The 16,048-nt window shown below is 37.0% G+C and overlaps 1 protein-coding gene across 21 annotated transcripts in view; it reads left to right on the plus strand.

The window, feature by feature from the left end:
* Positions 1-16,048, plus strand: part of LRRFIP2 (LRR binding FLII interacting protein 2) — a 127,748-nt gene that overhangs the window by 46,155 nt on the left and 65,545 nt on the right. For 9 of the 21 annotated variants that reach the window (XM_054481144.2, XM_054481148.2, XM_054481150.2 and 6 more), the window contains exons 2-6: positions 4,614-4,700; positions 6,081-6,131; positions 12,090-12,146; positions 12,245-12,289; positions 15,880-15,948. In XM_054481144.2, coding sequence (XP_054337119.1) covers positions 4,614-4,700; positions 6,081-6,131; positions 12,090-12,146; positions 12,245-12,289; positions 15,880-15,948 — 309 coding nt within the window. The remainder of the gene's footprint in view (positions 1-4,613; positions 4,701-6,080; positions 6,132-12,089; positions 12,147-12,244; positions 12,290-15,879; positions 15,949-16,048) is intronic. The other 12 variants (XM_054481167.2, XM_063662049.1, XM_063662047.1 and 9 more) reach the window with 3 other exon arrangements.

A 16,048-nucleotide genomic window follows, 5' to 3' on the forward strand; every position in this document is an offset into this window, starting at 1 on the left:
TAGTGGCATTACACCCATTTGCATTGTCATGCAGCCATCACCACTGTCCTTAAGAACTCTGTCATCATCCAGTACTGGAACTCTGTACTCATTAAATAGTAAGTCCCATTTCCCCCTACCCTCAGTCCCTGGCAACCACTATTCTGCTTTCTGTCTGTATGAATTTGACTACTTTAGGTTTCTCATTAAGTGGAAGTATACAATATTACTCCTTTGTGTCTGGCTTCTTTCATTCAGTATAATGTCTTCAAGATTCATCCATGTTGCAGCATGCATCAAAATTTTGTTTTTAAGGCTGAATAATCCAAAGTATGTATATACCATAATTTGTCTATCCATTCATCCATTGATAGATATTTGGGTTGTTTTCTGCATTTTGACTATTGTGAATAATGCTGCTATGAACATTGGTATATAAATATATGTTGTCTCTGCTTTCCAGTTCTTTTGTATATATACCCATAGGTGGAATTATTGGATCAAATGGTAATTCTGTGTTTTAGCCAACTTTATTTTGTTTTGTTTGTTTGTTTTTTGAGACAGAGTTTCACTCTGTTGCCCAGGCTGGAGTGCAGTAGTGCAATCTTGGCTCACTGTAACCTCTGCCTCCCAGGTTCAAGTGATTCTCATGCCTCAGCCTCCAGAGTAGCTGGGATTACAGGCATGCACCACCACGCCCAGCTAATTTTTTCCATTTTTAGTAGAGACGGGATTTCGCCATGTTGACCAGGCTGGTCTTGAACTCCTGGCCTCAAGTGATCTGCCCGCCTTGTCCTCCCAAAGTGCTGAAATTACAGGCGTGAGCAACCATGCCCAGCCTTTACTATGAATTTAGTTAAATCTTGGTTGTCCTTTATTGTTATATCCCATTTATTTTGTATGTATGAGGTGTATATTAAAATGAATCTGTAGCAGCTCTTTATCTGATTGTATTCTGAGGTGAAAATGCTAGTGTTAACTACCTAGAAGTATGTTTTATGAACCCATAATTGTCTATTCAAAAATAATGTAAAAATATATCACAATAAGTTATAGAGCATATATTTCGTCTACTAGGTTGGAATCAGTGTTGGCTCCTTGCTACTCCTGCTTATCCATGTTGCTTCAAGCATCTAGTAACAATGTATAGAAAGAACCAGATAAAGTAGTTTTAAATCCTGTTTATTTCTTTTAAAGCATGTGGTTTTAGTGGCCTCTCTTCAACACAGTCTCCAAGGGAGGTAACATCTGAGTTGGCTAAATAACAAAGGGAAGGGTGTTTGTGTGTCTCTGAAGACACACATATTCTTTCTGTTCCTTTCCTTTTTGTAGTTAAAAATGTCTTATTAAAGAATAGATTTTAATTATCTCTAAGTTGGGTTTTATGAAGGAAGTCTCATTTTAGTATAGATTGTACAGAATTGGCCACAGACAAATCTTAGAAGGATAAAATTAGCATTCTTGAATTAAATTTCTAAAGGAGGCTTCAGGTACAAAGCTAATATACATGTAAATGAAAATTCGTACACATTGATAGGGCTTTCTTAAAAAGGTTTGAAAGTTTTGATGCTTTGTGATTTTAAAATATGTTTGCTATCTACTTAAGCATAAAAGCCTTGAAGTGTTTCCTATTTAAAAAAAAAAAATAAGAAAGTAGTGTCTACTCATAAAGGGGTGAAGAAGGCAGATAACTTGAAGCAGAGCATAGGTTTTGAAAAGACGGAGGCCAGTGTAAAATTCATGGGAGAAAACTAATTTCTCTAGATTGTTAGTGGTTACAGCTTACGGTTGGTAGATTACAGTTTACTTTGCAGGGGTTTTTCTGTTAAAAGACCAGTTACACAGACTGGGAAATTGCCAAAATTTGAATAGTTGAGTAGCAGTTAACTATTTAACTCTCTCTGCTTCTTAGAAGCCTACTGTGACTTTGCCAGGCAAAACTAATTTCTCCCTCCTACATGCTTCCTTCCCATAAGCATTGTGTTTCTGTATCCTTCAACTTTGTGAGCTGCTTTAGGGCAGAGATGTCATATTTTACTCTGTATTTTCAGCATCTAGCATAATTGCTTACATGTAGTAGATCCTTTTAAACATTGGTTGAGTTTATTCTTATTATGAGACTTGGGCACAAATATAACAACATGGGAAGACAACAACTATAGTTATCAGAGGGGATAGTCTGAATCAGAGTTAGGATGTGACCAAGGACAGAGGAAACCATTCCACTACCATATAGAAAGCAGACAGAAGATTTCTAAGTTTCACGTGGCACATTAAGCTATTTCCTTATCTCATTTCCTTGATACTGTGACCTATGCCCTGGAATTCATTTGTTTTTTTTTTTTTTTAGCAGACATTGAGGCGTAAAAGTTGTGGGGTGAGAGAAGCATGGAATTTTAATACAACATAATAAAGCCACAATAGAGACATGGGTATAGAGCCTTACTTTATGAAAGAGGTACTGGGGGGAATCTTCATAGAAGGTAATATTTTACTGAATAAGAGAAAGGAGAACAGCTCCTGCCAAACAGTTTGTGAAGAGAGGCGTAACAGAACACAATAGAGTCCAGGAATGGAGAGAGATGGGATGCATCCAGTACATGTGGAGCAAGTAGAGTAGTCCCCACCCCTCCAATCCATGGGAGATACATTCCAAGCCCCCCAGCAGATGCCTGAAACTGTGGATAGTAGCAAACCTGATTGCCATCAATCGGAACACATTTGTGTTCGTGTTTTCCACCTACAAATGTAATGCCTTTTCCATCTTAACTATCATGCACTGTGGCTGTAACTTTTGTCGTTTGAGGTGTGGCAGCAAAACTAGCACAAATTTCTTTTTCCTTCTTCACAGTTTCATGGATAGAAGATTTGTTCTTACCATAGATCTTAGCAACCTCAGTGCATGATTCTTTTTTCTATTAAGGTTAGAACGTTCACCTTTTCACTTAAAGGAAGCACTGTATGGCTACTCTTTGGCATACCTGAATTGTCAGAATTACTCTTGCTCTTTGGGGCCATTATTAAATAAAATGAGGATTACTCCAACACAATCACTGTGATTTGATAACTGAGACAGCTAACAAATGGGTAGCATAGACAGGATGGATATGCTCGACAAAGGGTTGATTGACGTCCTGAGAGATTTTATCATACTACTCAGAATGGCGTACAATTTAAAACTTATGAATTGTTTATTTCTGGAATTTTCCACTTAATATTTTTGTACTTGGTTAACCATGGGTAACTGAAACCACAGATAAGGGGGGAACTACTGGACTTGGAAGTAAGGTGGGGACCTGACTGTGAGGAGCCTTATTTCAGTTTTACCTTTCTTCTTTCTGTTCCTCCCTTTGTGCTGTTCTGTGGAATTTTTGCTTTAACCATAAGTAATAAGGAGTCGGTGGAGGATTTTACGCAGTGGAATGATGTGATCAGAAATAATACATTTTGAAAGGCTGATTTGTCCATCATATAACCATGTAGAAGATAAATTATAAGGCAGATTCTGGAAGTAGGCAGATGGTTTTGGAGGTAACTGTAAGCAAGAGATGAAGAATTCCTATGGTATGATTCCATGTATATGAAATGTCCAGAATAGGCGAATGCATGGACACAGAAAATAGATTAGTGGTTGCCAGGAGCTGGGAGGAAGGGTTAATGGGGAATGACTACTAACGGGTACCAGGTTTCATTTTGGGGTATGAGAATGTTCTGGAATTAGTCATGATGATTACACATCCTGTGAGTACACTAAAAACCACAGAATTGTATACATTTATTTATTTATTTTTGAGACAGCATCTCACTCTGTCATCTAGGCTGCAGTGCAGTGGCGTGATCTCAGCTCACTGCAGCCTCCACCTTCCAGGTTCAAGTAATTTTCCTGTCTCAGCCACCCAAGTAGCTGGGATTACAAGTGTGCACCACCACGCCTGGCTATTTTTTTTATTTTTAGTAGAGACAGGGTTTCATCATGTTGCCTAAGCTGGTCTCAAACTCTTGGCCTCATGTGATCCTCCTGCCTTGGCCTCCCAAAGTGCTGGGATTACAGGCCTGAGCCACTGCATCCAGTCAGAATTGTATACATTTAAATAGTGAATTTGATGATATGTGAATTCTGTCTCAATTTTAAAACAGAGGTGAGGAGTGGGGAGATGAAGACTTCCTGAAATGAGCAGGAACAGTGAGAATAAAGAAAGCTGAGATGGGTCTGATAGAGACTCAGTGGTAGAGAATTGTCAGTACCTGGAGACTGATTATTGGCAGTGTCCAAAATGAAAGAGAGGTTGGCTCTGAAGTTTCTAGTTTATATGATTGAATCAATGGGGAAAAAATGCTGGAAAAAGAGTAAGTTTGGAGAGGCATATAACAAACTGTATGAAATGTGTTGAGTGTGTAATCAAACAAGAAGTTAAAGGTAAAGGCCCGGATTTAAGGAGAGACTTAGGAACTAGAGAAAGAAATGAATTTATAAGAGTTGATTAAAACAATCATTCAAACTTGCTGATAGATAATATCTTGTCCTGCCCACCCGTTTTGCACGGTAATGTCCCATTTGTTCTTTATTTTCAAATCTGGTGTACAGGTTGTTTTTGTTTTTGTTGTATAAAGCTGAGTTTTATATTACTTTTCAGGCAGAGGCAAGGCTGGCAGCAAAACGGGCTGCCCGGGCAGAAGCAAGAGATATACGCATGAGAGAACTGGAACGGCAACAAAAAGAGGTAATTTGAGGGAATAACCCTAATTTCATATTTGTCTCCCCCAAAATCAGCACTTGGCTAGTTTGTTCTGATGTGAATCTGGTTTCCTTTGAAACACTGAGAATAGTATAAACTGATGTATGTATTTTATCAAGCCATTCTGTGCCAGCAAATTAAATGTGATATTTGTTTTAAGTAGTAACAACAAATGCATTTATAGCTATTATCGTGTCCATTGTTATAAGTTACTAGTATTAATGAGTGCTTTACTTACATTAGCTAAGGTAGCTTTAGCAATGACAAAGTGTAGTATAGCTTTAATTGTCGTAAAATTTGGATTAATTATATTATGATATCTATATAGTAAAACACTGTAAAGTCATTCAGACTTACAATTTTAAAACATATTTAATAATAGAGGAAAATATGTAAGAATATGAGGTAAAAGCAAACCAAAACAATAAAATTTGTAGGACCCCAATTTTATATTACAAAAACCAGTATCTATATATAGCATCAAAAAACTACTAGAAAGAAGTGATTATTAATACTGCAGTTTGTCTGTGGTGGAATTATTGTTGGTTTTACTTTCTTTCTATACTTTTCTATAATTTACAAACTTTCAGTATACTTTTATCAGAAAGGAAAACAAGAAAAAAATTTTTAAGAATAGGCATATGGAAATTGGGCTGATTAAAATGAAATAAATATGCTTTTACTTTTCTGACATTGACTTGGTCCTGAAAATTCCCATAATAAGTATTTTTGATGTTGTAGTAGTACGAAGGGGCAAAAGCCTATGGGACAGTATTAAACACTTTCTTTTGATTTTGGTGGTGAATTTTCTGCGAGCAGGTTAAAAAGCAATGTAAATATTTTATATTGTCACAGCTCAAGAAAAACACTAACGATTGACATGTTGCTAGTTTTCTTTTAACCTCATGTATAGTTTCAAATATGGAATGCGGTTCTTGAAGAGGAAGTGTTGCAATCCATTGTCTTTTTACTCCTAAAATTATACTAAATATAATAATAAGTGGATAAGCTGAGGTGGAGGATCACTTGAGCCTGGGAGTTTGAAGTTGTAGTGAGCTATGATGGCACCACTGCATTCCAGCCTGGGCAACTAAGTGAGATCCTTTCTCCAAAAAAATAAATAAATAAATAAGTGAATGAGACAGTTATTAAATGTAAGTTCTATTTACAGTTGTCTAAACTACAGGGAAACATGCATCTCTTACTATTGAACATATTTAGCTTACTAATTTTCTGTATTTTGAATGTGTAGCTTTGAGTCAGCTATCATTGTTCTTTAGGGAAAATGTGTATGATTAATTTAAGGTTTTTGGAGAATGCAATATGTTAGACACTATTTGGTTTATGAAATTTTTGCATTTCTAGTACTCTCATCATTCCTTTGATCGGAAGTGGGGACAGATTCAGAAGTGGCTGGTAGGCCAGTATTGCCTGTCCTGCATGTTGTGATCAATTGCTGAAATAATACAGTCTTGAAGTAAAACATTAACTAATAGTTTGCAAAGTAGGAGTGTTTGGCCTGTGTGAACCTAAAGGTCAGAGTGTCTATTCTGTCTATGGTGGACCAGAGGTATACTTGGAGTCCTGCCATTTTATGTTGTAGTCAGTATCCTCACCTTCATCTCATGAATGCTCCTGATCAAGAAAGAATGAGAAAATGAATGTGTGTTTTCTTTTTATGGGTTTGTTCTTTTCTTCCCCCCTTCTCTCTCCCCTTTTTTAAAAAAAAACTAAGTCCACATGGTCTTCATTGAAAGATGACCCAAGTAATTCTTTCATTTCCTCTGAAAATTACTCTTATTATATCAACTCCTTCAGGTCCTTTTTAAGTTCTCTACCACTACTCTCAAATTTGTTAGCTATAAAAACAAATTGTGAATCAGTAATGTTAGATAATGTGAATCATTCCTAAATTTGAACTTTTTTAAGGCTTGGTAAGTTCCCCACTGTCTCCTATTACAGGGCTTCTTACCTTGGTATATGACTAGGCTTGGGAGATGGGATATGAAGCCTTAAATTCTACTGCAGACTTTCAAATGTAATTATTTTTATGGGAAATGCCCACAGCTATTTTTATTGTCAGATTCTCAAAGTAGTCTGTAATTCCTAAAGGGTTAAGAACCACTCTCTGATTGCCGCTAAACAAGCAACTTTCTTTCTTTCTTTTTTTTTTTTTTTGAGATAGAGTTTCGCGCTTGTTGCCCAGGCTGGAGTGCAGTGGCACAATCTCAGCTCACTGCAACCTCCGTCTCCTGGGTTCAAGCGATTCTCCTGCCTCAGCCTCTCAAGTAGCTGGGATTACAGGCGCCCGCCACCACGCCCAGCTGATTTTTGTATTTTTAGTAGAGACAGGGTTTCATCCTGTTGGCCAGGCTGGTCTCGAACTCCTGACCTCAGGTGATCCGCCTGCCTCGGCCTCTTAAAGTGCTGGGATTACAGGTGTGAGCCACCGCGCCCAGCCAAATCTTTTTTTTTTTTTTTTTTTTTAACCTCTGTGAAATGTGTGTAGTTTAGGCAGTGAGTATGCTAGATTTTCATTGAAAGGGGTGACCTTTGGGCTAGAGTTTTAAAATTCAGGTAGTGACTAATCCAAGTCTTGATTTATGGGCAGGACTTGGACCTGCAGAGAAAGTGGCGTTTCTTTTCAGATGGGAATGACTATCACTTTTAACCCCTTCTGACACTTGCTTTTACCCTGTTAAAACTGATTCTTTGCGTCTGGGCACAGTGGCCCATGCCTGTAATCCCAGCACTTTGGGAGGCCAAGGCAGGTGGATTACCTGAGGTCAGGAGTTCGAGACCAGCCTGGCCAACATGGTGAAACCCCGTCTCTACCAAAAATACAAAAATTAGCCAGGCATGCTGGCGGGCGCCTGTAATCCCAGCTACTCGGGGAGGCTGAGGCAGGAGAATCGCTTGAACCTGGGAGGCGAAGGTTGCAGTAAGCCAAGATTGTGCCACTGCACTCCAGCCTGGGCAACAGAGTGAGACTCTGTCTGAAACAAACAAACAAACAGCAACAACAGAAAAACTGATTCTTTGGTGTGAGTTGGTTGAAGGTAAACAAAATAAATAAAAAGAGAAAAAGAAAAAAATTAAACTGATTCTTCCTCTTATTTATCTTTGTCTCTCTGGCTGCTTTATCTGTGAGCCATAAGCAGAAGTTGGCATGTAATAGTTACAATACAAAATATAAATGGCTAATGTTTATAGTAAAATAAATGATGCATACACACACACAATCCACAATAGGATTGTCAGTTACTAGAAGGAAGGAAATTTTCCTATATTTGTAATTTCCCCTAATTATAATACCTTTTTTTGGGTGGGAGTGTGATGTTGGGACATGAATAGGGAATGAAAAGGAAGGAAGCTCAGAAATGAATCCAACTTGGAGTGCATACTGTATATCAGCACTGTGCTAGGGCTTTTTACATAGGTTTTTATTTCACATTATAAGACAGTATTACTGTCCCAGTTTTATAGATATGTTTATAAAGAATTGGTGAAGTAAATAACTTGCATAGTCATTGGCAGAACCAGTATTTGAAGGTATGAGAGAGTGCCACACCTGGTAATGTGCTGGAAGGTGAAAGGACCAGGAAGAAAAGGACCCACGCCTTCCTGGGCCTCCCGTTAGTGTTAGTTTAGTCAACTTTCCATGAACCCAATGATTCTATTTTTAAACTGGGTGTCTTTCTTAATCAGTGGTGATTCTGAAAGAGTAAATGCATATCTGGAAGAGTGAATATGGTTTTTGAAGTTCCTTCTAATTTGAAACTGAAGGAATGACTTTAGCGTCAACTTAGTAACAAATACTATTTGTTGACAGAAAAGATGGCCAGGTATATTCATGGGACTGTGGTTTTCTTTTAATAGAACCATTCATCCTCGCTTCAGGTGAACGTTTAAAAACAAAGAGTATATTTCATTTTCATTAAATGTATCAAAACAGCATTTTGAACAAATATATGTCTTTTTTTTAAGGCATTGTACTGTTTGTTCAGTCTTTAGCACTTTAGTACTAATAAGGACTTTTGGGATAATGACGATGTATTATTTTCCTCACTGTGGAATAGAGGGATACACCTTGTAACTGGCACCTAAGAACACAGTTTGCTGTAATCTATTCTCTTTGTCCACTGGTATAATTTATTCAAGAGAAACCTATTGGCAATATAAATAGTACTCTAGAAATACCTGGCAAATGAAGCTTTTTGTTCTTCCAGAGAAGGAAGAATCTCTGAGTAAAAACCAGAATACCTTGCCATTTTCTTTCTTTCTTTTTTTCTTATGTAATTGGTGGAAATTTAGCCAGTATAGGATGTTATCTTTACAGTTCAGTTGTCTGGTGAATAAGGACATCTAAATGCTGGTCTCAGCTTTATGATCTCATAGATTCTTACTTAATCCTTCTGTGCTACAACTTTCTTACTGCAAAATGAAGGGGTCAGACTAGATGATCTCTAAGGACTCTTCTAGCTCTTGAAAATAGAATTGCTACCAGGGTCACTTTATATCGTTGCTACCAGGGTCTGTTTCCCTCACGTTTGCCACTGTGCAAAAGTATTCAAGGTAGAAGTAATTAAAAATGACCCAAATGTTTTGCCTTTCTATATGAGAGTGGTCCTACTTGGCAAGCTCTTAGTAGAATGTGTGTTTTGAACGTTTTTGGTATAATTAAAATTTGCCTTGAGCTTGCCTTACTGTTTTACCTAAACATATTTGTCAAATAGGTTTAGAGAAGTGCTGTCAAGTATGGTAGCCCCATGTAGGTAATTAAATTTAAATTTAAATTGACTAAAATTAAATAAAATTTAAAATTTTGTTTCTCAGTTGCATTTCAAGTGCTCAATAGCCACATGTGGCTAGTGGGTACTACATTAGCACAAATATAGAACATTTCCGTGGTCAGAGAAAGTTGTATTGGGCAGTGCTTATTTAAGGTATAGTTTGTGACTGTGGAATAAACTATACTGTCTGTCCAAATTAACTGACCTGTATGGGGTTTTACATTTTATTCTGTAGTTTTTGGAAGTCTTTTTAGGCCAATTTTTCAAATGGAGCAAGAAAAGCTGTTTAAATATAGAGGTACTATATATCAATAAGGTATTTTAATTTATAATTATTTTTATTAATATAAGGGGCATAATTGAAAGTATGACTTCATCTGTCTTTGCTGCATCTTTAATGGGATATGCTCTTTAGGTGAGGTTTTTGAAAATGCTCTTGTGTGATAGATGAAATGGAAAAAAGGCTAGAATAAAGGGAAGATTAGACATTAAACCATATATTTACCCTAGTACCCCAAATAATATTGGAAGAGGCATGTTGAGTTAACTCACCTTTATAGTAAAGGCTTTTTAAACTAACCAAATAAGTAGCCTAGAACTGATTACCACTTACTAAGCTGTACCTGTCCTGCTAGGCTAACACACATGCCCCCAAAACTTTTGTGGTATCACTTGATAAAGAAAGGGAAGAAATTTTCTTGGCTTCTTGCAGACTACATGTGTCTATTGCATAACAAAAAAATGTAAATCAGTGGCCAGGCATGGTGGCTCACGCCTGTAATACCAGCACTTTGGAAGGCCGAGGCGGGCAGATCCCTTGAGGTCAGGAATTCAAGACCAGCCTGGCCAACATGGCGAAACCCCATCTCTGCTAAAACAAAAGTAGTCGGGTGTGGTGGTGGGTGCCTGTGGTCCCAGCTACTTAGTAGGGGGCCAAAGCACGAGAATCGCTTGAATCCAGGAGGCTGAGGTTGCTATGAACTGAGGTGGCGCCACTGCATTCCAGCCTGGGCGACAGAGTGAGACTCCGTCTCAAAAAACAACAAAAACAAATGTAAATCAGTGACGAATTCCTAAAGATCAGAATACCTGATTAGAAATTGAATCATAGTAGTGCTTATAAACAGAGTTCAGCATAGATTTGGTCAAGGGCATCAGTCACAGCAGATGTTAACCAGGGAGTTTTGAGGCATTGATTCATTTTGCAAAAATACAGCATTGATAAGCTATAAACCCAATTGGTCCGTAATGTATAGATTTTCAGTCAGTGCACATTACTTTAACACTTTGGACTTGAAATTCTGAAAGATCAGAAATTCCTTACTGTTTGAGATGATTAGGTTTTAGAGACTAGCCATTTTATCTCGCATGACTCAGGCCTTAATGCTCCATTGCTAATAGCTAAATGTGGAAAAGTTTAGAATTATATTTAATTTAGTCAACCGTTAGGCTGCAATCATTTTTTTTAAAAAATCTGCTTATGGCATTATTCGAGATAACTTGACCAACTCTAAAATATATATGTAATTACTTCTAGGTATAAGTAGTTTTTCATATTAACAACACAGTCAGGCTCTGTTTCAGTTAGTTCTTTTCTAGTTAGAGTGGTGAAAAAAAGATCTTTACAGTAAGTGCAAAATTATAATCCAAGTATTTTTAGAATCATATACTGTCTTAAAATACGTCAGTGATAATGTAAACACTTCTTCCTACCTGCATAAACTGATGATCACAATGAAAAAAATAGATTAATGTCTTTTTTTAATGCTGAACTCAAGTTCTCTTTGTTAAGTATACTTGCACATTTTTATCTTGGTATATTGAACTCTCTTGGTCTTATACAGACCATTCCAAGTGGTCTGACATACATACTCCTGATAAAATAGGAACGTTGCCAAGATTATTTCTACTTTCTTTCCAGCCAAAGAATGTGACCGCCCCACACATACACACCATGGAATACTATGCAGGCATAAAAAAGATGAGTTCATGTCCTTTGTAGGGATATGGATGAAGCTGGAAACCATCATTCTCAGCAAACTGTTGCAAGGACAAAAAACCAAACACCGCGTGTTCTCACTCATAGGTGGGAATTGAACAATGAGAACACTTGGACACAGGAAGGGGAACATCACACATGGGGCCTGTCGTGGGGTGGGGGGAGGGGGGAGGGATAGCATTAGGAGATATACCTAATGTAAATAACGAGTTAATGGGTGCAGCATACCAACATGGCACACATATACATATGTAACAAACCTGCACGTTGTGCACATGTACCCTAGAATTTAAAGTATAATTAAAAAAAAAAGAAAACTAGTACTGCTATATTGAAACTTACACACACACACACACACACACACACACACACACACACACACACACACACACACACACACACACACACACACACACACACACACACACACACGAATGTGGCTGCCCCTAAGATAAGTTGTCCAAACCTGCCTGCTCTCAGGAGTTGTTGCTGTGCTGTTAACTGACTGCTGTTTTCTCAGTTGTTCTGATAAACAGCTGTGTATTCAGTGATTAACTCTCCATGTACTTTCTCCTTTCCCAGGAAGATTCGGAAAGGGCCAGGTATTCCCACCGGTCCAGTCACCATCGTCCTTATCTGGTTTGTAATAACCTGTACACTTGCCTGTAATACTTTTCCTCATTAGCTTAATGCAATCACTCACAAACTTTTACTGTGTTTATTTTTATTTTTATCAGGGAGTTGAGGATGCATTGTCCATTCGAAGTCTTGGCAGTCACAGGGTTGGTATTTTAACTTGTCTACACAATACAAAGCTTACGTGTGAGCTTTCTTCGATATTGTTGCCTAAACAATCTGACAATGTTCATGTATTTCTTTGCCTTTTTAAAAGAAGTATAAAATATTGGCAAAGACCTTTCATTGGAAAATGATGCTTTCTTTCAAATTGTTGTCATAAGTAAATCAACTCTAAAATCATGAATACTTTAATCTATTAACATGGGTCTAATCTCTTTTTCTATAGAAGGACCTTTGATTTTGGAAAAGTGTCACAAAATAATTAAGATTGATCTTGTAGAATAACATTTGTTTGGTTCTAGCTTTCAGATTTTTCCTACTTTCATATCTTAAAAAATGACAATTTATTAAATGCAAAATAGCTTTGGGGCTTGGATGATTAATTGTAATTTTATTATGTGGAAAATTTGAACAACTGATTTGAAAAGTTCCCTGAATATGTATAGGAATTATCATGCTGTGACATTTTGATTAACATTTTATAGAAAGCCCCAGGTTGTTTTTTGCATGGATTGTTATAAGTCAGGAGGAAGAAGTTGCTCCTTAAAAACCCTCGTATTATGCCAAGACCCTAATTTCTCTCTTAAAAAAGTATGCTTTACACCTTAAAGCAGCTCTTTTATTTTGCACATTGATAATGCTGTATGTATACTTTCTTTTTTTCCATTTTATTTTATTTAAATTTTTTTTTATTTTAATAACTTTTAGGGTACAATTGCATTTTGGTTACAATGCTGTATGTATACTTCCATGTAGTTTTCTTAATCAGTAAAATGATCTTTCATGTTAAAGTCTCTATTTGTTAGTTTTCCCTGACTGTAATTTTCTTTCTACCTTGTATAAATGGTAAAAATAGACTCTAATAAACTGAGTGTGCTCTGGCATACTAGTTATTGACATGTTTATATTCACAAATATAAACTCCAGGCTGGCTATTTTTCTTGGTGAATGTTCTCCAGGCTGGTTATTTTTCTTGGTGAATGTAATGTACTGTCTTTTTAGAGTAAGTTACTAAGCTGGTTACTAAATCAGGAATATTTTAGTTATAAAACTTTAGATTTTTAAGAATATTGGCCAGGCGCGGTGGCTCACGCTTGTAATCCCAGCACGTTGGGAGGCCAAGGCTGGTGGATCACCTGAGGTCGGGAGTTCAAGACCAGCCTGGCTAACATGGCGAAACCTGTTTCTACTGAAAATACAAAATTAGCCAGGTGTGGTGGCGCATGCCTGTAATCCCAGTTACTTGGGAGGCTGAAGCAGGAGAATTGCTTGAACCTGGAAGGCGGAGGTTGCAGTGAGCCAAGATCGTGCCATTGCACTCCAGCCTAGGCAACAAGAGCGAAACTCCATCTAAAAAAAAAAAAAAAAAAAAGAATATTAACAGATCTTTACAGAAATCTAAGATAATTGGCAGCTTATAAATGATTTAACAGCAGAAAAATTTTAATAGTGAATTCATCATACTTCTCCCTGGAGATATAGTACTTTGTTTTCTTCTCTTTAAATATTTTGAAAAGGCCCGGAGCAGTGGCTCACGTCTGTAATCCCAGCACTTTGGGACACTGAGGCGGGCAGATCACCTGAGGTTCAGAATTCCAGACCAACCTGGCCAACATGCAAAAACCCCCATCTCTACTAAAAATACAAAAATTAGCCGGGTGTAGTGGCTCACGCCTGTAATCCCAGCTACTTGGGGGGCTGAGGCACGAGAATCAGTTGAATCCGTGGGCGGAGGTTGCAGTGAGCTGAGATCGTGCCACCGCACTCCAGCCTGGGTGACAGAGTGAGACTCTGTCTCAAAATAAAAATTAAAATAAATATTTTGTAAAGAATCATACAGGGAGTCAGTCAATAAAAGCTTTAAAGTTGAATCTCAAAGGCTGCGAAAATAATCCTCTTCCTGTATTTATGGCTTTTTCCTTTGCTTTTCATTATAATGTTCGTAGTGTGTATTTTCACACAGTTGTTATTAAGCTGGTTATTTGTAAATTTGTATGTGACCTTAGGAAATTTGATTATTGTTTAACTTAAAGGTAGAACCAGCAAAATGTGAACATTTGGGGGCCTTTAAAACAAATCTGCAAACAAAAAAAAGGAATCTGCAGTTAAACTGATAATAACTATATACCCAGAATGTATATAAAGTAATCAGGTTGATTTTATTTTTATGGCATTTGTATCATTAAACAAATTTAAGATATAACTCCAGTATTTAATTTCATTATGTTAATTTTGAATATTTGTTACTATGGGATAGAATAAAACTCCCAGTATTTAAAAAGTCAATGTATAAATGTAAAAATTAATAAAAGTTTTACATCCTAGAGGAGATTCTAGTACATTACTCTCTGTGAATGTACATCTAACACAGTTTAAATGTTTAGACTTCCCTGGAAACAAGTCTGAAAACTCACTACTAATTTCATTTAAAAGAAATATAATTGAGATAAAACTTTTTCTGTTTTACCCAAGTAATATTGAGAGTTCTAAGTTTTCATCAAATTATTTGCTTTTAAAATAATTTCTCCATTAAGCTGAATTGTTAGACAACTTTTGTCCTCTGTAGAAATAAACGTGATGGCCTAAAACACTGACCTAAATTTCCTTGTGGTTTGCTATATAATTTTGGAGTTATGCATTTCTCAGCCAGTTATTAGCCAGTGTACTAAGAGGTCTAATACTTTTTGAACGTAGTATTTGATGTGTGAACATTAGCAGTACCTGAATGTGAGGTGGATATATTTATGGTCTTATGCTGCATTCTTAGGACTTTAGGTTTCTCCTTTTGTCCAATTAACTTTCATATACTATGTTTTTGAAAGGTGGCTTACCAGAAGCTATATGGGCTGGAAATGTTGGTGTCGGTGCTATAGACATTATGTATAAAAATAAAAACAGCAAAGGTAGTTCAAGACTGTGAATGGTAGGATTGGGGGAGGGAAGATTAAATCAAAGTTAGAAATTTAGAATTGAAACAATCTGTGTCTATTAGTTTTGTATAATGATTGGATTATTAATAGTGCAGAACATTAGTAGCTGCTTGGTCATTGCTTTATACATTGAAATACAAGAAGATAGTAAGGTAGAGATCCAAAATTAGAAAATGAAGTGATCTTGGCCAGGCACAGTGGCTCACGCCTTTCATCCCAGCACTTTGGGAGGCTGATGCAGCAGAATCACCCAGGAGTTTGAGATCAGCCTGGGCAAAGTAGTGAGACCTTGTCTCTACTAAAAATAAATAAATACAAATAAAATAAATTAGCTGGGTGTGGTGCTGCATGCCTGTGTTCTCAGCCAGTTGAGAGGCTGAGGTGGGAGCTGTCCAGGAAGTCGAGGCTGCGGTGAGCGTTGATTGTGCCACAGCATAAAAATGAAGAAAAAGTGATCTTGATTGAATCAGAGCAGTAGGGATACATTGCCTTTTCTCATTGGTGGAGATTTTTACTGTTGCATGTATTTAGTTACTATTTATATACCAGTAGCATTGGTATAATTTTAATGAATTTAATTTTTAAAATATACTTACAATTTTGTGTTTTATCATTTACTGTTACACTGTTTAATTCCATTGAAGAACCCATCGAAGGATATAACTGGGACACTTTGGAGCAGAGCCAGTACACCCAAAAGGAAAGACACCATGGTGTGTAGCCCAGGAAAATGTGTGGTATTACTGTTACGCATTCACTTTTGACTTTCAGCGTCCTGGATATTTGAGTAATAGGTACATTCTAATAGAGATT

Source organism: Pongo pygmaeus, chromosome 2, assembly GCF_028885625.2.
Source record: "Pongo pygmaeus isolate AG05252 chromosome 2, NHGRI_mPonPyg2-v2.0_pri, whole genome shotgun sequence".
NCBI lineage: Eukaryota > Metazoa > Chordata > Mammalia > Primates > Hominidae > Pongo > Pongo pygmaeus.